Source organism: Parasteatoda tepidariorum, chromosome 1 (assembly GCF_982258835.1).
Source record: "Parasteatoda tepidariorum strain Cologne lab strain chromosome 1, Ptep-v5.0, whole genome shotgun sequence".
NCBI classification, from domain to species: domain Eukaryota; kingdom Metazoa; phylum Arthropoda; class Arachnida; order Araneae; family Theridiidae; genus Parasteatoda; species Parasteatoda tepidariorum.
In genome coordinates this window covers 18,341,454-18,364,554 of record NC_141755.1, presented here as the reverse complement: position 1 = coordinate 18,364,554, position 23,101 = coordinate 18,341,454, and the positions used below count along the sequence as shown (strand labels likewise).

The 23,101-nt window shown below is 28.2% G+C and overlaps 1 protein-coding gene across 1 annotated transcript in view; it reads left to right on the top strand.

Annotated features, from left to right (window-relative positions):
- LOC107444033 (sodium- and chloride-dependent GABA transporter 3) overlaps positions 1-23,101 on the top strand; it is an 86,679-nt gene that overhangs the window by 30,824 nt on the left and 32,754 nt on the right. The window contains exons 2-6 of the mRNA XM_071180135.2: positions 6,700-6,831; positions 12,810-13,053; positions 15,996-16,128; positions 17,684-17,818; positions 21,988-22,091. Coding sequence (XP_071036236.1) covers positions 6,700-6,831; positions 12,810-13,053; positions 15,996-16,128; positions 17,684-17,818; positions 21,988-22,091 — 748 coding nt within the window. The remainder of the gene's footprint in view (positions 1-6,699; positions 6,832-12,809; positions 13,054-15,995; positions 16,129-17,683; positions 17,819-21,987; positions 22,092-23,101) is intronic.

The following is a 23,101-nucleotide window of genomic DNA, read 5'->3' as shown; positions in this document are numbered from 1 at the left end:
TGGCAAAATGGGTGTTGTTTTGGATTTGATGTCGTGCGCACCTTATTTGGACGTCATCACACTTTTCAACTGTGTTCAAGAGCAATAGTAAATAGTGCGCATGCGCCGTCATTGCATGCGTTGCTATGGCAATCGCTGCTGTTTGTTAATTTTTTTAGAATTTTTTTTTTCACTTTCAATTTTGTTACGCATTAAGTTGGTGAGTTTATTTTTGAGATATGGTATCAGAAAGATCCCATAAATACTTCTTGAGTTGTGAATAAAAGAGAATTTCATCATTTGAACGATATTTTTGTTTTTATTGTTTTAATTAGGAATCAGAAATTCTAACCTACAGGTCAAACTGGATCGTTTTCAATACTAATTTAGGTGAAAAATTAGACAACAACCATTTTACCAATGGGTAACTCGTGATTGCCTTTCGGCGATTGCAATTGTTCGTATTTTTAATTTAATTTAAGTTCTCTCTGTTCTGACACCCAAAATAATTTTTAAATTTTCTTATACATAAACGATATTTCATTGTTTAAACACCAGAACTGACATTTTAAGGGTAAATAGCAATTAATCAATGGAAATTTTCCAAACTAATTTCTGTATTTATAAACCAATTTATATGAAATTGAAAAACCTAATTTATTTACAGATTATTTATGTAGCGTTCATATTATAACTTGCAAAAAAACTTAAAAATCATTCAAATGAAGTAGCTCTCTACAAAATGCGTTGTCTCAAAAAATGAGTATATGCTGTATTGAACATGTCACTATACTCAATAATGAGTACACGGATTTTTCAAATTCAACTATATTTGGTTTCGTAGCTATTTTGATACATTTCCGCTCGAATTTGAGAAACCCATTTTTGCAGTGTTGGAGCAGTTAAATATACTGAATTCTTATCGAATAGCCTTTTGGATTACATTTGCATTTCCTGTAACGTTTAACTTCAAATTTAATTTGAGAAACCATTACATAATTTAACCCTTACTAGAAACAGACTCATGGGGAAACTCATAATCACTTTACTATGCCTAAACTTTACAACTTGCATACACTGTACAAAAAATCTGTTAAATTTACGGAGGGAAAAAACTGCCAACTGGTGTGCCGGTATAAAACTATATTATGGTTCTCTATATTATGGTTCTCTATATTATGGTTCATTGTACCGATATTGTGGTTCAAGGCTGCACTAGTTTTTGTGAGAAAATAAGCTGAATGAGATAAGCTACAGGGATCTAGTGACATATGACATAGTGACGTATGAAATACGATAGGGATATAGTACTGAATAAGCTGTAAAATATTTTTTAACGGCATGTTTCCTTAAATTTATATGCCAGCAGGAATGCAAAACAGAAAAGAGCTTAGATTTATCAGGCGGAGATAGCTCTTCTGGATACCTTTGCTCAGTCAAATTTAAATGATATAGTTCAACGTGCACGAATGCTTTTAACAGTGTATTATGTAATTACGTCATATTGATCATGTGACGATATTCTTTGGTCACGATGTTTAAGAGCATGACCGGAGGGATATCAAAAAAAACTAAGACCTCCTCGACTGACCTTGGCTTCTATTTTGAAAGACTCCAACGTTATTACACTTCTTACTGAGAAACTTACTTTTGTTTGTTGACATTTGTCTTATCTTGTCACAAAAAGAAAACATAAAATACTAACAGAATGCCTTTAAGGCAAGTGACCCATCCGTTTTAGACTTGACCTCAGGCCTAATGAAGATCAAAAGGGATGGGATTATCATGCGTCTCAAGTAGGAGAGAAGGAACGTTTAGAAGGAGGTTACTGAAAGAAAATGTTCGATGCGAATCTTCTGATGTTGAAATTCCTAAATAATATCATCCGTTATTGCAACAGTTTCGGTGGAAACAGAAATTCGAAAAACATTGTTAAAGTAAGAAAAAAATAGTGATAAAATGTATTTACATAGTAATCCTCATAATTACGTATCAGTTGTAAAACAAAAAAACTGCAAAATACAAGAAAAGAAAGAAGAATGCGTATAACTGCACAAATAAAGGGAAATAATCACTATTTCTATCATCGAATTATTAATTAGATACATATCTGTGGTATGTGAAAAGATAAAATAGCAATGACATCAGGAATTACTTAGAATTATACATTTAATTTAAAATTTGACGAAAAAATAGCATTTTATGTCCAGCTACGTTCTCTGTTTTATTAAATGTTATCTTTCAACTTAATATAGTTGACACAAAATTCTTTTAGAAGCTTTAAGCTTTTTACTAAAAAATTATAACTTAAAAGCTATGTAATAAGTAATTTTAAATGATTAATTTAATTCTGCGTTACTTTTTCTTCGTTATAGGTCTTATAAATGGACACTGAGGAAAAAAAACATTGCCAAAACTACCAAAATATGATAAAATTTACCGTATTTCTTACTCGATGAGAAAACAAAAAAGCTCAAAAACTTCACCGAAGCGCTTCGGTAATAATTTTGGTAAAACTAACAATAAGACTAATAATGTGTGATAAAATGTGGTAAAATTTAGTACCTTGGAGCCTTAAAGGATGGCATGGCGTGGTACCTTTGATCATGGCATTAAAACCATTTTTTTGATTGAATTTACTTTCAAGTTATGTATTTTTTACTAAATGTGTGGAATTAAGAACTGTTAATTTGAAAACCAGAATTTCCGGTTAAACCGTTACCATAGAACTGAAAAATTATCAAATGAATGGTTTAAAAAAAAAGCGGTAAAAAAATTTAAAGTAGTTTCTGAGTCGAAGAGTACTAACCACATAAGGAAAACACGAAAGGTTCCAAGGAAAGTTTCACTCTAAATTTTACACAATGAATAAACAGGCAAATTTTACTTTGTGCAAATTGAAATTAGTTGTATTTAATTCTAAAATTAAATTACTAAAGGAAAAGTCCAAGTTCAAGCAAAAGTTTCTCTTGGTCTGCACCCCCCTGGTGGTTAAATTGCGTACTACTCAATAATTTATAGGATTTTAATTATTGAAAAATCTATAAAAAAGCATTAATATTTCTGTCGGTAAAATAGTTCTTCAAAACTAATTATTCAATTTTATTAATATAAATATTTAACATATGGCTGCCGTGTTATTTTAAATACGAAATAAAGCACTACCTCAATGTTTTCACGTTAAAGAAAATAAATAAATTAAGTTTAGAATCCTCTCTAGGCCTTTAGTTACTCTAATGAAAAAGCTCGTTGCTTTGGTTTAATTTATAAATAGCAACTGTTTATCTCTCATCGCGAATTTGAACAAAATATGTTGTTTTAAAACTATTAATAGCTTTGTCTTAATATGTATTTTGAAATATATCTTTCTTTTTAATGATGTTTAAATTTTTTTCTTATCAAAAGTTGTTATGCACTCTAATCGCTTAAAAATGTAAACATATTTGTGTAGGTTTTGTTGAAAAGGAGGAAGTAAATAAGATATTCGTGTCGTTTTTTAAAAAAACACTATTTTGTGTAGCACGCTATTTTTTAGGATTAAAAATATCTTTGTTAATAAATTCTTCGGCAATTGTTGATTTTCATCTAACGTTTCTTTGATTTTGAATTGATTGATCTTTCATTTTTTTAAATTAATTTTTAGGATAATAGAAGTTAATTTTTATTTTCGTTTCCTTTTATGCGTATCACAAAGCAAATTTTTTCAAGCAAGTTTAACTGGGACGCTGGTTCTTAAGGAATGAACAATTGTACTCAAAGGATTGGGAAAAAATATTAATTCGTGTTATACCATCAATAGTTGTATAGTAAATAAAAAATAATACGATCACTGATGTAATAGTGATTAAAAATGGATGATTAAGGAGTAGGTAATGATAAGCTAAATTTTTTAAATTGAACAGATGAAACAGTTTGATGTTAAAATATCACTTTTGTTGCCAAAAGTGTGACTTAGTATTATATTACCCCAAACCTTTCAATTTTCCACGACCTTTCTAAACCTGTCACGCTTATCATTAAACTGGGTTTCTGTGAAGAGTTTCAATGTAATTTACACATTATTCAGATTTTTTTTCTGAAATTTTAAAAACTCGTCTTTTTATTTGCAGTAATATTTATGATAATGAGCATTTATCAATCATTCATCTATAATGATACATCAAGAGGTTTAGTTTACTACTCTTAATAATGTCGCATCTGTTTTTGTTTTTTTTTAAGATAATTTTTTTGAATCTTTATATTTATTTATTGTTGTATTTACTACAATATCATAAACTCATTGAGTTTGAGTTAGTGACTCTTGATGATATGGCAATCTTTATTATTATTTTTATTATTATTTTTATTATTATATTCATTGTTTATGATATAATTTATTATATTTGTTATTCATCGTAGAATATAATTCACAATAGCAAATATTTATTATATCAGTTAGTTTTAACATAAGTATGAATGGTTCTTACTTTTTAATAGACTCATTTAATAAATCACCATTTAGATAATTTATGGAAAATATTTATTTTATGCATCTTCAAAATGTATGAAGTTAAATTTCTTAGACAAATAAAAATTATGTTTGGTTAAGAATATTCGAATTTCTTTAGAATATTTAAAGTAGATCTGGTACTGTTTAACATTGACAACTTGGTACTGCCATGAATACCATTTTGTTTGATGAAAAATATTAATTATTTTAAATTAAAATAATTGTGGCTTTTTCGGCACTGAATACATAAATAAATACCGAATATAACATAGGAACTTACGTTATGCATCGAGTACAAAACGTAATCATGGCTTATTGATTTTATTCGACCTTCGAACTTCAGAATGACATTTAAATGCTTCATTACAGAAAGCTGCGTGACTTAAGCAAATGCAAATCAAATCGATGATAAAGCTTTTTTTTTTTTTAATTTTTCTTTGGAAGGATCAAAATTTTAACTACATATAAATTTGGAAAATTAAAATTTTTAATAACATTACAATTAATTAGATAAAAATTTTAATTACATTTCACTTAATTATTTTTAATTACATAAGATTTTCAATTACATTATTTAATTACATTTTAATTTAACTAATGTAATTAAAATTAATTACATTAATTACATTAAAATCAATTAATTAGATAAAAAATTAAATTTCATTTCATTTAATTATTTTTAATTACATAAGATTTTTAATTACATTATTTAATTACATTTTAATTTAATTAATGTAATTAAAATTAATTACATTAAAATCCTTTATGTACGCAAGATGAGCATTATGTTTTGATGATTTCCAGTATGATTTTATAATTTTATGAAATGTATATTCTGAAATACGTAAGAAAAATAATGACAAGGACTTTTTGACTCAGCTTAATTATGCAATATTCCTTTATTATAAATCTATAGAAATTCATCAGGTTAAAGATGAGAAGAATAGGTTAGAATAATTTAGCAAACTAAGAAGCCCTTAGAATATTTATACTTTTTAGAATATCTCCAAATATATTATTACATACTTTATTACTTATTTTATACTTTTTAGAATATTTTCAAATATTTTATTATATACTTTATTACGTATTTTATACTTTTAATAAATAGTTTTCCAATCATTATTTTCAAAGGAAATTCCGTGGCGTGTGTCCAAAATTTACACGCCAATATTGAGAATATTAAAAATTTGTTGGAATATTTCCAGAAATACCTTTAGGCTGCAATTTTTCAGATTTTTTAAAATAAGATTTTGGGCAATTTAGCAATACGGTGAAAAAAAATCTTGTTAATTCTGGTTTTGTACTGTTAAAATTTTTCTGATAAAATTTCGGAAGTAAAATAAAGCAACGTAACTCTGGTTAATGAAACCAAAACATGCGGTATTTAAACAATTCTTTAGGTAATTTTTCCGTTCATTTAGTTATGGTTTATCGGAAATTCCGGGTTTCAAAATTATAGCTCTTACTATCACACAATTTAGTACAAAACTGAAAAGTAAATTTAATGGAGTAAATGATTTTTATGCTATGCTCTAAGGTATCATAACAAAATTACTAAATTTTATCATAGATTATAAAATCATATTTTATTGTTAATTTTACCAAAGGGCTTCGGTAAAAATCAACGAGCTTCTTGATGTTCTCCTAGATACAGAAATACTGTACATTTTACCATATTCTGGTAGTTTTGAATTTTGGTACTTTCCTTTTTTTAGTGGAGCTCATCTTATAATTAAATGCGACAATTGTTTTCTCAACTTTGCTCCCACTTCTCGCATCTGCTTTTTATAAATTGAAATTTCTTCATTATAATTTAGCACATTTATTTATCTAAAAATATTTAGCATGACTTAGGTAAAATTATTTTACTAAAATTTAAAGATTTGTGTTCCGCATCATTAATTATAGCTATAATATAAATTATAAAAAAATATAAATTATAGCTATTTTAAACACTTTCATGCATGTTTTAAAGCATGTATTGCACAAAAATTGATCATATTTTGAGTGCAATATTATAATTTAGTGCTTAAAAGACAATATTCCGAAAATTAAGGGATGCATTAATGTAGTAAAAATACAAGATAGTATGCTAATAAATGTTGATTTTCCAATGATTTTGTTAAATAAAACAACTGTTTACAATTCACGCTAAATTAAACTGACAAAACATTGAAACTACTCGTATTAATCTGTAATATCCTTAACGTAAATTTTTCTTATTTCAGGAGCCTTTTTAATTCCTTATTTAATATGCCTAATTGCTGGAGGTGCCCCAGTCTTCATTCTTGAGATCGCATTAGGGCAATTTACGAGTCAAGGTGGCATCACTGTTTGGGACATTTGCCCTATTTTTAAAGGTAAGTTATTTTAAATATTTATATCCATTCTGTTAAATCCATACAAAGGACTTCATGTTAGTTTAAATCTTCGTATCTAACGTAGTTAAAAGAGTTGCGATATAATGGTAGCAGCCTGTGATTGACTGAAAGAAAAGAAACGAAACAAAAATTTCTTCGAAAACCCAACATTGAAAGATCAACAAGTTAGACCTGAAAATTTAAATTTTCAGTTAATAGCCAGTGATCGGTTGACTAATAACTTGGTAGCGACTTTTTCCTCAAACCTAATTGATATCGATAGGTTCTTTTCATTTAGTAGCCACTTTTAGCAACTTTTTTCTCTTATTTACTTTTAAAAAAAATCGTATCAGAAATAATCTACTTGCTATAAAAAGTTAATTCCACAATAAAAGCAATATAAATACGAGACAAAATTTAGTTAAGCATTCTGATTTTTAAGAACTCTTTTTAAAAATATTTGAGGAGACAAAATACATTTAATGCATACATTGAAATATGTGAATTGTTAAAGAACATTGAATCTTTCACATAAATCTTTCTAACACAAATTGATAGATTCTGAAGAATCAAAATTTTGAATGTACATTTTAATGAACATTGGACATTTTAATGAACATTCTATTTTCCAGAGTCTGTTTCAGTATTGATATATTTTCATCATAAAATAATTTTTTTTAAAAAGGGAAAAAGTGACTGTTTATTGTTTATCTAATTTAAGTAGCCACTTTTTTTTTTTTGTTGACTCGCCACGCAGCGAGTGGTTATTCTCAGATTTGCGGCAAAATATTCTTAAGCCGTAATGTCTAAAAATCATACTAAAGTATATTTCATTCTTGCTGTTTAAATTTATCTTAACTATTCAAATAAACCATTATATACAGTTAAAATGTTAAATAACCACATATTTCTTGAAATAATTAGCTTTTAAAAATGATTTTTGAAATTTTTTTTCTCACAAAATATTAGTTTTCTTACTAAGAAGTTATTTCACGAAGACGAGTTTTCGAACGAATTAAAAGTAAAATTGTACATTTCTTTTCTTAAAGAACTGAAGTAGTTGCCAATAGTTTATGTGACTGGTATAGTTTGGCGTGTACTTTGGATGGTAAAAAAAACGATTATATGAATGTAACGTATTTCTATACAATTAACATGATATTGAGGCGGACTAAGAAAGCGAAGTTTGAGAAAAACTTCGCCAAGTGTGGAATCTCCAATTTTTTTTCTCATTCCATGCCTTAATTTAGTCTATTTTTAAGCTGCTTGTTATAATTCTCTAAATATAGGGAACCTAATGCAAGTTATGTTGCACCTTGATGCTGTTTTTAATCTGTACAAAAGAAATTTCAGTGTATCATACGTAAATTTAAATCAATTCTTAGAATTTTTATTCTGAAATTACGATAAGACAAACGGCGGAAGTCATTCCATCCTATTAATCCTAAAGTTTACTATTAGAATCATTTCATTATCTTTTTGGTTTTGAAAGCTTTCACAACTAGTATGGTTAATACAAAACTACACGATTCCGTAACCATTTACAATTAGTATTGTTTCGAAACCGTAAAAAGTAAATTTAACAGGATATAAGAGCTAAGAGCTTAGTAAGGTAAAGGTGCTTGAGTTAGGTTGTAGTTGATTTGGGTTTTGTCAAATGAACCATGAAATGGGGCTTAATTAGTTTAGCTGGTGGTACCATTAATCGTGAGAATGATAAGAAATACTAGAGTTTTAATGTTAAGCAGCTGTTTGGTGCTGCTATCTATGCGAGAATGAAAGTTTCGTATTCCAATAGTTCAGGGTCACCAATTGGGGAGTTTAGGACACAGGAAACTCTTTTTGTGCTGAAGGAATGGAAATATTGTGGCATCAACGATGGGAGCTGAACCTCGTTCAACCGGTCATTAAATTGACAGATTATTTCTCTCTTTTACGTAATTTACACAGCTGCAAGGAACTAAGTGATTTTCTAAAATGGACCGAGTTGACGCAGATAAAATTCTTATTGTTTGACCGCATTCGATGAAAACAGTGAATAAACAATTTTTAAGCAGTCAATAAGAGCTTGCAGTTTGAATTCCATCATTGAATTCATTCATTTATCTTGATTATTTGATTATTGGCTGAATATGGTAAAATAACTATTAAATAAATTGCTTCTTAACAATTTTACGACGAATTTCTAGCAGAGTGTCAAGATATCTTTTTACCCGATTGAGATATTATGTTTTTATCAACTAAGTTCAAAATTAATATTTAAATTAAGATTTAAAAAAAAAACTATAAGCAAATACCTTCAAATGATTTTAAAAGGCAACAGATTCAATAAAGTTAAAAATACTGAATAACTCTTAAGAAGTCTCTATTTTCGGCATGATAGATTTCCATTTATTTTTTCTTGATATTCAATTGTATCTAAACTTTTGAGTTTTTGCAATTAATCATGAATTAGAAGATCGCTAATAAATCATGGGAACAATTGGCCACTAATAGGTTGAGATTAAAGAATGCGATGAAGGATCTATGTTTGCTTCCAGCCGGAGAAGTACGTAAATCTGAAAAAGCATCACCCACAGCACATAGCCAAACAGTTATACTAAAAGTTATTTCACGAAATTTCTCCAATTATAAATGAATAAGTAGTTAAGTTATATGATTACAGAAATGCTCTAATAACAAATTAAAATATGCAAAAAGGTGTTATAAAGTGAGCTAGAAACAATATCTATAAAAACTACTTTATATCGAATATGATCAGATTTTTCACACTCGTTGATGCAGTCTTAATCGATTATTCTAGTGATTTTCATAGCACTTTTAATATGCTAGCTAATGAGTTCCATTTACAAATTTAATTATAAAAAAAGACAAAAAGCCCGAAAAAGTCATGTTTTTTTTATTAAATATTAAACCATTTATAAAAGGTGTTAAAATGCGTCTTTTTAAAATAGTTCTGAAAGAAGGAATAAATATTGAAGAAAACAAAGAATGGAAATCTTTCCTTTTCAGAAGAAAAATTTAATGCCACATACTTTCAATAATCTTTTACAAAATACTACCTCATTACAACAATTCTTTTTGCCGCATTCATGATCACTGTGTGACGTTATTTACTAGGATGACTATGATTCACATTTTATTCATAATTGTTTGAGTATTCTAATGACTATGATAACACTTCTAATATGCTAATTAATGAATTCTATCAGCTAATTAAAATATGAATTAAGACAAAAAAACATCTGAAAGTCGTATTTTTAATTTTCGAGATCAATTTCACGATTTTTTTTCAAAGTTTGGATTTATATTTTATTTTACAGTAAACTATTTATAATAGGTATTAAAATGTGTCTTTTTAAAATAAGTATGAAATGAAATAAAAATTACAGTACTGAAGGAATGGAAATCTTCCTCTTTAAGAATAATAACTTAATGTCACATCCTTTTAACAATCTTTTAAAAAATATTACCTCATTACAACAATTCTTTTTGCCACATTCATTATCACTGTGTGACGTCACATTTTATTCACACATCCTATGTCATAAATCTTGTCCATCCTTTGCTATTAGCGAGAATAGAAGTACCCTCTAATAAGGCCTCTTATTACTTTTGTCCGTTCGTAAACTCTATTTTGCCTTGACACCTTCGTTTTATTTTTAACTTAATCCGTCATCAAGATACATATGACTTCAAGTAATTTCAATTGTATTACGCAATAAACGGAATAAAAAGTGTATTCTATTTTAAGCTTTTATATGCAGATTCACCACATTCTTCTAATGGCAGAACTGCGTATCGAGACGGAGGAAATTAAGAGCTTTTTAATGCTTAACAAAAAATCATAACTTTAATAACCGTCCTTTTGTAACGAATTTATTGGTTGTTAAAAAACTGATTAAGTGATGCCAAGTTAGATAATTATGAAATCGTTTTTCAACGACATTCACAAAGTAAAGTTACTATTGTCATGCCAGAAATAAATTTTTGAAGATGTACAATCAGCAAAATAAATAAAAAACCGATTACCCTTATTACTTTTCAACGGTTGGTTGAATTTTCATTCTGTAAAATGTTATAGCAATATTTCAGATACATGTTTAACCGTTAACTGTAACCGTGACGGAAACGGGCCGAAAAACGTGCTTTTTTTAAGAAACAAATTTTTTTTTTTTTTTTTTTTTTTTTTTTTTTTTTTTTTTTTTAAAATCATTTCAGGATTTATTACCAACAAAATAGGGGGTCTGCAAAGTTTTGAAACGAATAAAAATTTTGTTTCCCCAATATTATTTTAAATTGTCAAATTTTTCTCGCCATAACTTTTGATTGATTTTTTAAATTAAAATATTTCTTTCACAATAAGCTATAAAACCTCCGCCCAAAGACATAGATGTAATATAATGAGGAATTTAGATAAAATAATTCATTTTTATTAATCAATTTGTTGATGATGAAAAAAATTTTAATAGTAAAATTTGCAAATTTTTATGTATTATGTAATTAAAGTTTTTAAGACTAAATCTTATTTTTTTCCTTGTCATTTGATTAATAAAAAAGTGCTTAAAAATTAATTATTGAATAGTTATGAAATAGTATTCCATCTTGGGATTATAATGCCAAATTGCAGCACTTCAGCCTTTACGTCATTCGATTCAGTATTCAGTCAACAAATGACGGAGTTAATCCTTTCTTTAATAATTAAATCGTGAAAATTAATAATTAAAGAAACACATAAAAACACATAAAGTTATACATAAAAACTGGTAGAACATAAAAACTTTATTTTATTAGACAATTTCTTTTCCTTAAATTATTATTATTAAATTTAAAATATGCATCCCACAGTTTTTCTTGTTTATAAATTAACAGATTCGTTGAAACATTTTTGCATACTTTTAAATTTTGCAAGATTCCGTTTTATGAACCTATATTAGGTAAAACTGTTAAAGGGAAAGGCAATTGTAACATATGCGTAAGGCAGTACATAACCCAAATTAATATGTTTCCTAGATATAATCCCTTTAAGAGGCACTATAACAAATTACAATTTATAATGGTTTATAGAAAACATGGTGGATTTTAAAATGCATATTTTGATCAAATCTCTCTGAACCATCAAGAAATTTTAAACCAATTTAAAATGAGTTATGTTTCACTGAACTTAAACTTCTAACTCAATAAAATTATTCAAACTATTGTGCCTTAACACTCCAACGGCAAGCTTTAAAACTTCTGTTTTGAAAAACTAATATTTTAACACTTTTTCCCGATTTTTCTATCCTACAGAGATGACTGTGCTCCGGAAAAAATCCGGATTTCCCGATTTTTCGCTAACCGCAATCCGGAAATTTCCGAAAATCCAAGGTCCAGAAGTTTCAAAAAATCATAGAACTAGAATTTATACTCAGAATTTCTTTCATTTATAAATATTTTTTTCCGGTAGAATAATAAATGAGATTAGAGATAAAAGTAAACTTCTACATTATTATTAATTTAAATTATGCAGCATACAATTTGTTTAGAATTTCACATTGTGAAAATATCAATGATTTAATTTTATAAAGACATTAATTTTTTTAAATGCGTCATTAATGATTTTAAGAACTCAAGAAATTTTCAGGATTTTTAAGTTGGGCTCACAATTATCCCTGAGCCTATAACTAGGTTCAACGTACATTCAGTTGCAGAGCTATCTTGTTGTTATCAAGATAATCATCTTAATCATTAAAAATACATACTTTACTCGAAGTCGTATAATATTTAGTCATCTAGTTTCTTTTTTAAATAATTATTACTATATGCTACATAAAATGCATAAAATATATATTAAGTTTCTCGAATTTTGCGTGACTCTGCAATTAGGCATTCTATGTATTTATAAAAACCAAAGTAAGTTTATTTTTAAAAGATTTATATTGCAAGAGATGGGGGTTATTGCTCACATGAGATACTATCGATTTTATTCTTTCTTGCAGGTATCGGATTTGGTACAACTGTGATATGCTTCTTTTTAAACGTGTACTACATTGTAGTACTAAGCTGGGGACTTCTTTACTTATGGCATAGTTTTACTCACACTCTGCCTTGGTCAACCTGTGACAACGAATGGAACACAGAAAACTGCTTGACTGTGAGGGAACTCAATATTACACTCTCCAACCTCACTTCAGAAGAAATGAAGAACTCAACAAAAGTTGACGCTGCTCAAGAATTTTGGGAGTGAGTAGTTTATGTTGTAAACATAAATTTTCTAAGTTTATAAAAAACTAAGGGGCTAAGCCTCCTTCTTGATCCCGCTCAACAACCCCTATGATACCGTCGCAATAATTTTTTTATTTTATTTTATAACTGTCACTGAACAGCAGACCCAATTTTCGGTTTTACGACTACTCACGTTCAACTCCGTAGCCTTGTAATTTTGAACCCTATCCAGAAGACAAGGAAACTCCTGAATCAAGTATTGGGAGAAATTTGCCTTCGTGGAGGACTTTTTGATGGAACTAACCCGCATTTGCGTTACATAGAGAGGAAGACCACGAGAACCTACCACGGTTAGCCTGACGGCAAGGGGACTTTAACCCATGATCCGTCTACCACTGAGGATATTTCACGTCTGCACTGTGGTCGGTGCAAGCTGGATGCGGAATTCGTATAGACGAGCCATCGCCGGGATTAGAACCGGTTCACCTCATTGGAAAGCGAGCGCTCTATCCCCTGAGCCCTCGCGGCTCCATCGTCGCAATAATTATTGGTTTTTTTTAATTTTATATTATAAAGGGCGTTGAACAGTCTACAAAATTCTGAGTTTACGACTATCAATGTTCAACTCTGTAGCCTTGTCATTTTGAACCCAACACTTTGAAGACAAGAGAACTCCTGGATTCAACACTAAGAGAGAAGGATTTTTTGCTGGAACTAACCCTCATTTGCATTAGATGTAAAGGTAAACCACGAAAACCTCCCACATTTAAACTGATGCCAAGTGGACTCTAACCCATGATCCGCCTACAACTGAGGATATTTTAAGTCAGCACTATGGTCGGTGCGAGCCAGGAGCAGAATTCGTATCGCTCAGCCAATGGTGGGGTTCGATCCTGGGGCATCTGATTGAAAGGCAAACGTTCTATCCCCTGACCCACTGCAGCTCTTTTTTTTAGAATAAGACAATTTTTAGGAACGAAAGTTGAAATTATTTGCTTAAAATATATGTTCTATAAAGAATTTAGTTTATTAACGCTTGTACTCGCACTTCCTACACCAGACATTCATTTCTTTAAATTAAAAATTAATTTTGATTGATAAATAGCTTCAAAGATCTCGTATGATTCCGTTACCATATTAAGATCTATTAGTAAACATTGATAACTTTGCTTAGTAATCATTATTTTAAATAACATTTAAAATTAAAGATATATTGTTATAACAAATTTGGTGAGTTCAAAATCATAATTTAATAATTTCGCTTTCCGAATAGGCTGATATGTTAAACACAACTTGTGGAAGCATCACTAGGTGAATGAAGCTGTTCATTAAATTCTATATCATTTAACGAATAATAGTATATTAATGTAATTTGCACACAAAAAATATTGTAAAACGGCTAATAAGCTTAGGAACCGATTCAAATAAAAACTACAATGTAGCGTAAGAAGGTAATATTATAGAATTACGTTATAATAAAGAAACAGCTCATTTCGTTTTTAATTCTTAATTTCGAAACCAATCAAAATCATAATAATACAGGGACGCCATGGGCGACTAAAATTGGTAAAAGTGGTAAATAATAATAAGCAAAAATCGATTTAAAGACAGTAAAATTAGTATTTTTTACTTGCTTATTTCTTTCAGTTTGCTATTGAAATTAAATGTAAAGAATATTTTTACTTTAAATATGAATCATTTGAACAGTAAGTTATAGTGATAATTATGATTGAATAATTAAAGAAGTGATAAATAACTAAAATGAACTGAGTTTCTACCACATTTTATAGCCATTAAAAATGTACTAACAGCATGGAAAAACTGCGACACCATTATTAAAATTCTATATATAGTTAGAAACGGTATGCAAGTATAGTAAAGTCGAGATATATTGTGTATAGGCATAGTAAAGTGATTACGAGTTTCTCCATGAGTCTGTTTCTAGAGCCATCAAATAGTTAGGTTTGAAGTTCACGTTACATGAAAAAGTAAACTACAAATTTATAAAACATCAGCGATTTTCTTAAAAGGTATCTAAAACTAAACTCAGTGGCGTGACAGCCCATAGAGGGCCAAGGCCTACTGTGCCCATCTCAGTTTTCTTAATCTTGGGCTCTGGAGTGTAGGAGCCCATGGTCAGCCGAAAGCGGGATTAAAAGGTATCTAGCACACGTTAATTTTTAAAAAAATGGAAATTGCAAGATAGTAAGATATAGGCGTTTTCACTCTACTTCCGAAATTTGAATCAACATGAAAAACGGAGGATACGGGATTAAATAAAAATGATGTAAACAAAACAAAACAAAAACTAGTGTAGAATTGGAAAAACAGTATTACTAATTTTCCTCGTGTCGCAAGTGAGTCAAATTTTGGAATTGTCGTATGTTTCTCATTATCTATATTAATAACTGTGACTTGATTCAAATTCGAAACCAACCTATGTCAAAATTCTAAAATGCCAGAAACTGAAATTAAAAAAAAAAAAAAAAAATTACCACTCTTAGCGTCAGTCCCGGTTTTTTCCGAACTTTTAGCTGCAAGCTTCCCTGCATCAAAAGTCGATTTCTTCCATGTTATTCAATGGGAGAGAGGTGCGTAGCAGGGAAATTTCCGTTCTGTTTTTCCCAGGAGCTCAACATTTGGAGGGTTCATTCTTAGTTTCTTGTGATTACAGCATGAAATTTTTGATAGACGCTAATTTGTATCCATTCCTTAAATTTTTTTTCATTTGTTACTTTTCTGTTTTTTTTATAAAACATTAAATCACTTTTCGCTTATATTACCTTTTTTAGCATAGATGTTTATCTTGTTTTTGAAATGAATGTTAAATTTTTAATAGCTTACTCTATATTTTGATAAAGAACTTGTAATTTATCGGTTTATAGGGCGTAATTTATTCAACTCGTAATTTATTGTATCACAGAAGTTATTCATTCAACTTATAATTTCTTGATTTACAGACGTAAAGTTCTTCAAATATCAGATGGCATTCATGATATTGGAGGCATTAGGTGGGAATTAGCTCTCACTTTGCTGCTAGCATGGATAATTTGCTATTTCTGCATATGGAAAGGTGTGAAATGGACTGGAAAGGTACATGAAACTATATAATACTTTTTTAAATCAACTATACTGCTTAGAATTGAAATCTAAAACAAATTTCGTCTATGACTGACCAAATTGTCGGGTCATAATATTACAGACACAAAAGTTTTGTGGGCATGCATGCATGTAAAATATAAGATACAATAATAATTTTAAATTGCGTAAAGGTATTATAAATTTTAAAATTTTCACTGTCACATAAAGTTGCTTTGTAGGCAGAATAGAATTTTAATTTTTTCTCTCATGAATTTTTTTTATTTCATTACAAAAAATTCCAGTTTTTTAAACTCCAATTAATAATTTTGAAATTTCATTTAAAGAGACTTTACGAATGTGAGCAATTTCCGTGGAGGAGTGTCTACTGAAATCTATGTCAAATTATTACGCTGGATGTGTGATTAAGAATTCATTAACACTCATTTTTTAATTTGCATTTAGTATTTAAATAAATGAATTTAGTTTAGTTGAATGACACACTGACTATTTAAACGAATGAAACATCTCATTTTCTTCATGTTTTTGAAACTTGAGACAATATTGACCGGTGAATATCAGCAAAAGAAGTAGTCAACTAAAGAATGCTCATAATAACGCATTCTTTAGTTGGGAAGTTTAATAAATCCCCCAATTCATCGGTATTTCGAGTGACATAGTTGGAAGAAACTATCAGAAATAATGTAATAATTGAACTAGGTCACGAATAACGATAAGCAAATTTTGAAAAATGACTGTTTCGGAATTCATATGAAGTGTGAGTAATAATAAAACAACTTTTTAGAAGCTAAACTATTCTCCAACTAATTTAAAAAATTAACTAATTCGGCACCGAAACTTACGTATTTGATTGCAGCTTGATAAAGATTTACGAGAAACAAATAATTTTCTCGATGTAATAATAATTTAGTATTTATTTAACATCATTTATAGAAATATGAATAGAAATAGAAATATGTTATAGAAATAGAAATATGTTTCAAAAGCTGAAACTACGAACAAACTAATTATATGGTTTTAGAAAGCTTTCAATATGCTGAATAATTCGATGGCCTCGATCCTACATGCCATACAAATTTATTTTACTTGCGCATAAAGAATCAAAGATGCATACGTGTTTAAGAACGTGCAATAAACTCCCAATCAAACTCGTTTTGATTAAAATAGTGCAGTTAACTATCAAACCTTAATGATGTTATATTTTAAATACGTAATTGAAAAAAATAAGAACTGCCTGCAATTTTTAATTGCAAACTTATTATATACGAAAAATTCGCTTTTTACACATCTCTCGAACAAACTTAAAAAATTAAGTTAAAAACTTCTTTTTTTAAGAGGGGTACTAAAACTATTCCTATCACTTACCTGAGTTTTAAAAACCTAGAACAAATGGTTCTGGAGTTATAAGAGATATACAAATTCTTTCTTTTATTATTATAGATTTAGATATAATATGTCTTTTAAAGTTTTAACCAAAGCTCTGCTTTCATTTAAATTGAGTTAAAGTATTAAAAGTACTCTTAATTGAATTGATGTATTGATTTTTCAGGTTGTATATTTCACTGCAACATTCCCTTATGTGATGTTGACAATTTTGTTGATCCGTGGAGTTACATTAAATGGTGCGATGAAAGGAATAATATTTTACTTAAAGCCTGATTTCACCAAATTAATGGATGGGCAGGTACGAGCTAGGAAAATAATTATATTCTTATTTTGAAAAATTGCCCAATTTTTTTTATTTATTTAGCTAATTTTTTTAAAAAAATTAGTTTGTTTTATTATAATATATATATATATATATATATATATATATATATATATATATATATATATATATATATATATATATATATATATATATATATATATATATATATATATATATATATATATATATATATATATATATATATATATAAGAATTAAATTTTAAACTTTTTTTTTTCATTTTGAATATTTTTTCATTTTAAAATATAATTCATGTTTTTACAAGTGAATTTTCTTATGAATGATAATAAATAAATTTTTTTTCATTTACAAGTCATATACAATCTCAGTATCAATTTTGTGATATCTCACTCTCACAATTTTCATATACACTCTCAGATTAATCACTTCAACTTTGAATTAAAGAAACAAAATAAGGAAGTGCATTTACTTTAAACTACGTGCACAGTAACAAAGCTTAAAAAAGGATTAATTTGTACAATAATATGGTTCTAATGGGCACCGTTATAAAATTGAGGCCAATTATTATGGTGCAACGCTATCCAAAATTTCTAATACTGTACAAGAGATTATAGTTTTATCACATCTGTTATAGTGAAAGAATGTTGACAGCAAGATTTAGAACGCTTACTTTTCTAAATTTTATTGCGGTACAAAATTAATATAAAACTAGCAGGCTCTGTCTCCAGTTCGCTAACGCTCTCCTACCCTCGAAGATTGCTATGCAATCTTGTATGGTTTGCTTTGAAAATCATGATCGCTTCGCTCGCTACTAAGTTAAACTCATTTGTAATGTGTTCTAGTACAAAAGCTTAAGAATTTCAATCAATTATTAAAATCTTTAAAACTAATTCCTCTTCAAAAAATTAACAATATTAGTTAATAATAAGTTAGAGAAATAAAAAGTTTTAAATTGAAATAAATGACATACAATAGAAAAACTTGGAGAAAGGAAACAAGAATTATGTTTTTAAAAAACAATTACTATTAAAGATTGTTAAAAGCACAATTATAAATTTCAGAACTTTAAGCTATCTATTATTATTATTATTGAACCTGCGTAAGTTTAATTAAAATATAATATAGAATACTTTGTTGATATGAATTATTCGCTTTTAATTCTCGTAAATTAATAACTCTGTTTCAGCTTTTCGTTTTTCACGTGAGAAAAGAATTTTCATTCTGGAATTTCTAAACATGCACGTTTATGCTATTATAGTTATGACAGCTCACACGCTTGATATTTCAATTCTTTGTTACCAACCAAAAAAAATCATAGGTTACCTTGTGACGTGTAAGAGAAATGTACAAATATAGATTGTGCTTTTAGATAAATATTTTTCATAGCTATCTACATGAATTCTGAATTACAAATGCTTTTTATTATTATTATTTTTTAACTTTACCTCTTTATTCTTTTTTATGTTGATAAATAGTCATGTGATCTATCAAGTGCTATATAAAAGTTTTAGTAAATTTTCTTTCTTTCAAATATATTTTATTTTATAACCGTCGTTGAACAGCCGACCCAATTTCATGGGTTTACGACTACTTACGTTCAACTCCGTAGCCTTGTAATTTTGAACCAATCCAGAAGACAAGGAAACTCCTGGATCAGTACCCCCAGAGGTATTGATTTGTTGTGGGAACATGGAGGACTTTGAGACTCGACAGATTTAACGTGCATCAGTCACCATTTACTACACGGGGAGTCTTCGGCCGGCGAGGATCGAACCCACGACCTCTTGGATATGGGCCCAGCGCCCTACCGACCAGGCTATCCCGGCCTTTTTCAAATATATTGATAAAGTTTGTTCAGGATGATCCGTAATGACCGCTCTTACTACGCAATTTCGCAATCTTTGTAGTAAATGAAACAAAAAATTACGCATATTGATTACCAGGAATTAGTATTTTAGTGAAGAAAAAAACAATACCGAACTTTGACAAATTACTATTGAGGAGAGCGGGTACGAAAAATCGAAAACTGTTTAAATATGGGTTAATATTAATTATATATCTAATCACATTTCAACTCCCCTATGTTTCTCTCAATGGGACGTTTTGAAACACCCACCTATTTCAATATTGATGTGTCATATTTCGGGTTTTTGTTTGATTTCTCGATTCGGAACCAATCATCTCGATTAATAAGTTAAGGACCCTCAATCAAGTGCCTTTTAATCTTTATTTTGATTAAGACTGAGAAATATGTATATTAAGCGCAATCATAAACTGATACACTGAACAGAGATAAAACGAGATGAATTTTAAGGACTATAACCATCCTTAATTTTTTTCAACGTTATTTTTATACGACCAATAATAAAAAATATTAACTTTTATGAAGATTTAGTTAAATTCATTCATTTTAAGACTTCGAAAAATTTCAAAATACGAAATATCGTTTGATCTGCTCTTAAATGACTTTCAGAAGATAAGATCCAAATACTTTGCATAATTTTTTTGTTTTGTTTTTTATTTAATGACAAGATTCCTTTTATTTTGTTTATTATGTTTTCACAAGATATAGTCAAAACAAGTTTGTTTTTTCATATTGATATTGACTTCAGTCATTACTATCCATTTATGGAAGTGAGACAAAAGCGTTATTTTGCGGTTTTATTTTGAATGAGAACTCGGTATTATGTGGTTTTTGCATTCTGTGAAATTTGATTGTAGTTGTAGAATAGATGATTATTATATTTACATGCTTTTATCTTTCTCTATTTCTATTTAATGGTGATTTATTTTTAATTTTTAAGTCCTTAACAAACTCACGTTTTATTCTATTTTGTTTAGTTATTACTTTTTACTTTTAATTGAAAATATGTAAATAATTATTAAAATAGCATTTTCTTTCAATAAATTCATTTCCTTCAATTAAGAATTTTTACAAAAGATAGTTTATAAATCATGCATTGTTTTGGAATAAATGTGTTGTTTTAGAATAAAAGTTGTAACTACTTTTTAGAAAGAAAACAAAATGGTTATTTTACAGGGTAAACTAACCAGTGAAGGAACACTTAAGCTTCGCTTGGCTTTTAAAAAATCATATTAATTTCAAATTTCGTAATTTTAGTTAAATGACAGTGTCAACATATTTGTTACTATTTGCAAATTACGTAAAAAAATTCTAGAGAACTTTCATAATATTGTTTTAAAGTCTTGGAGGTTCAAATAACAAGTAGTAAGAAGACCAAGTGAAGGAACAGCTCTTACCAGTAAATGAACACCCAGTAAAAGAACACTTCATTTTGGTTATTTTTTAATGCTCTTTATAAATTTATAAGCCATACAAATATTTAAAAACAAACCTATTCTTGAAATTATAACATATAAATACTAGGAAAATGTTAACTTTTTTTTGTAATCATGAATTGAAAATTAAAGTGTCAACATATTAACACATACTGTTCATTCACTCGGAAATCTATGCCCAGTAAAGGAACATGCCTGTTCCCTCACTGGTTAGAAATTGTTTTTCGTATTTTTAACATACTTTTGACGCGGAACATCACTAAAGGTACAGGTAAATTAAAGTTTACCTTTTATTTTCATTAACTTAGAAAAAAAAACAGTAAAGGAACAATTGTTCCTTCACTGATTTTTCATCGTTTGGTGATCCAGTGAATAAACACCCCCTTATCTCAGTTTATTATTACGCTATGATGATTAAAAAAAATAAAACGTAACTTCAATAACTATATTTTGAATTCTCCTTTTCACAGTGAGAAAAATAAAACGATTACTTGCAATTAATTCCACTTCAAACATTTAAATACAACCACTCACCTTATAATTTTTTCAAAAAACAAGGTGTTGCAGAGATAATAACAAATTCAAAATTTTTTCCAGATTAGTCTATTTGACCAGGTAATCCAAAACATTGCTAGATGACTTCCTATTGTTTGGCAGTAAGCTATTGTTACCAATAAATCTAAAAAAAGACTTTCAAATTCTTATTTTTAATCAATATATATGAAATGTTCCTTCACTGGTTGGTTTACCCTAGCATTTTATTTGTAATCAAGGAACTTACGGTTAAAAATAAAAGTTAAAAAATATTTATGTTTTTTTTCTTCTTAAAATTGTCATTGTAAAATTTATTCTTCTATATAGGTATGGATCGATGCCGGTACTCAAATTTTCTTTTCCTACGCCATTTCCTTAGGATGTATGACAGCTTTGGGCAGTTACAATGATTTCCATAACAATTTTTATAAGTAAATTTATTTTATTTATCACTTTATTTATTTTATTTTATATTCCGATAATGATTATATTATTTTCATTCTAATTATACGAATGATAACAATCATTTATATAATGCTTCAAATTTCAGATTTACTTTGAATTTACTTAAGTTTCAAACAAACTCAACTCAAATTCAAGTAGACTTCAGCTCCAAGTAAAATAGCAATTTACTTTAAGTCAATAATAACGCATATATTTCATGTGTATTCGCTATTTCATATTTATTTTAGATTGTACGCGTTGTTAACTATTTTCACTAGGAATATTAAATTCTTAAATACAATTTAAAATTCTAAAAATACATTTTTTTATATAAATTATGGAACATTGAAGGCCTGTAAAACTACTAAAGGTTTGAAGTCTGAATTTAGTAGTCTATATTTTACAAACATATGAGGGGGGGGGAGGAAACGAAAACACTTTCAAAATGTTTAGTTTTTATCAGTTTTTGTTCAAAAAAGAGTGAATTTTATATGATATTTTTCGTTTATCATGACGGCATTGTGGATAATGTAAGCCAATTAGATTTTCTTTACGTATATTTATTAAAAAAACTATAAATTTTTTCAAATGTGTAAATGTTATTCGTGTTTCGCGAGAACATTTTGATCAGTAGTTTATGTTATATAATTTTCGAATGTCGCCAACTTTTTCGTTTTTTAAATACATTGAATAAAAAGTAAAAAATTTCCAAAAACTTGTAGAAATTAGACATTTCTTTATTTTTAGTTCGTACCATTTCCTTACTTTTCTAATTTCGCTAGATTTTCGTAAACTTCTGATAAATCCAATATAAACTTTTAAGAAAATTTATTCCTTGAAAGAAAATATGAAATTAGTAAATTCCGCAGTTGATAACGCATAATTTGCAGGAAGTGTTAGTTAATGAATATTGAGTGTATATAAAACTGATTAACTTGTAACAAGTGATAGAAATTTCAGATTTTTAATCACAGAAAATTTGGAATAATTTTGATTT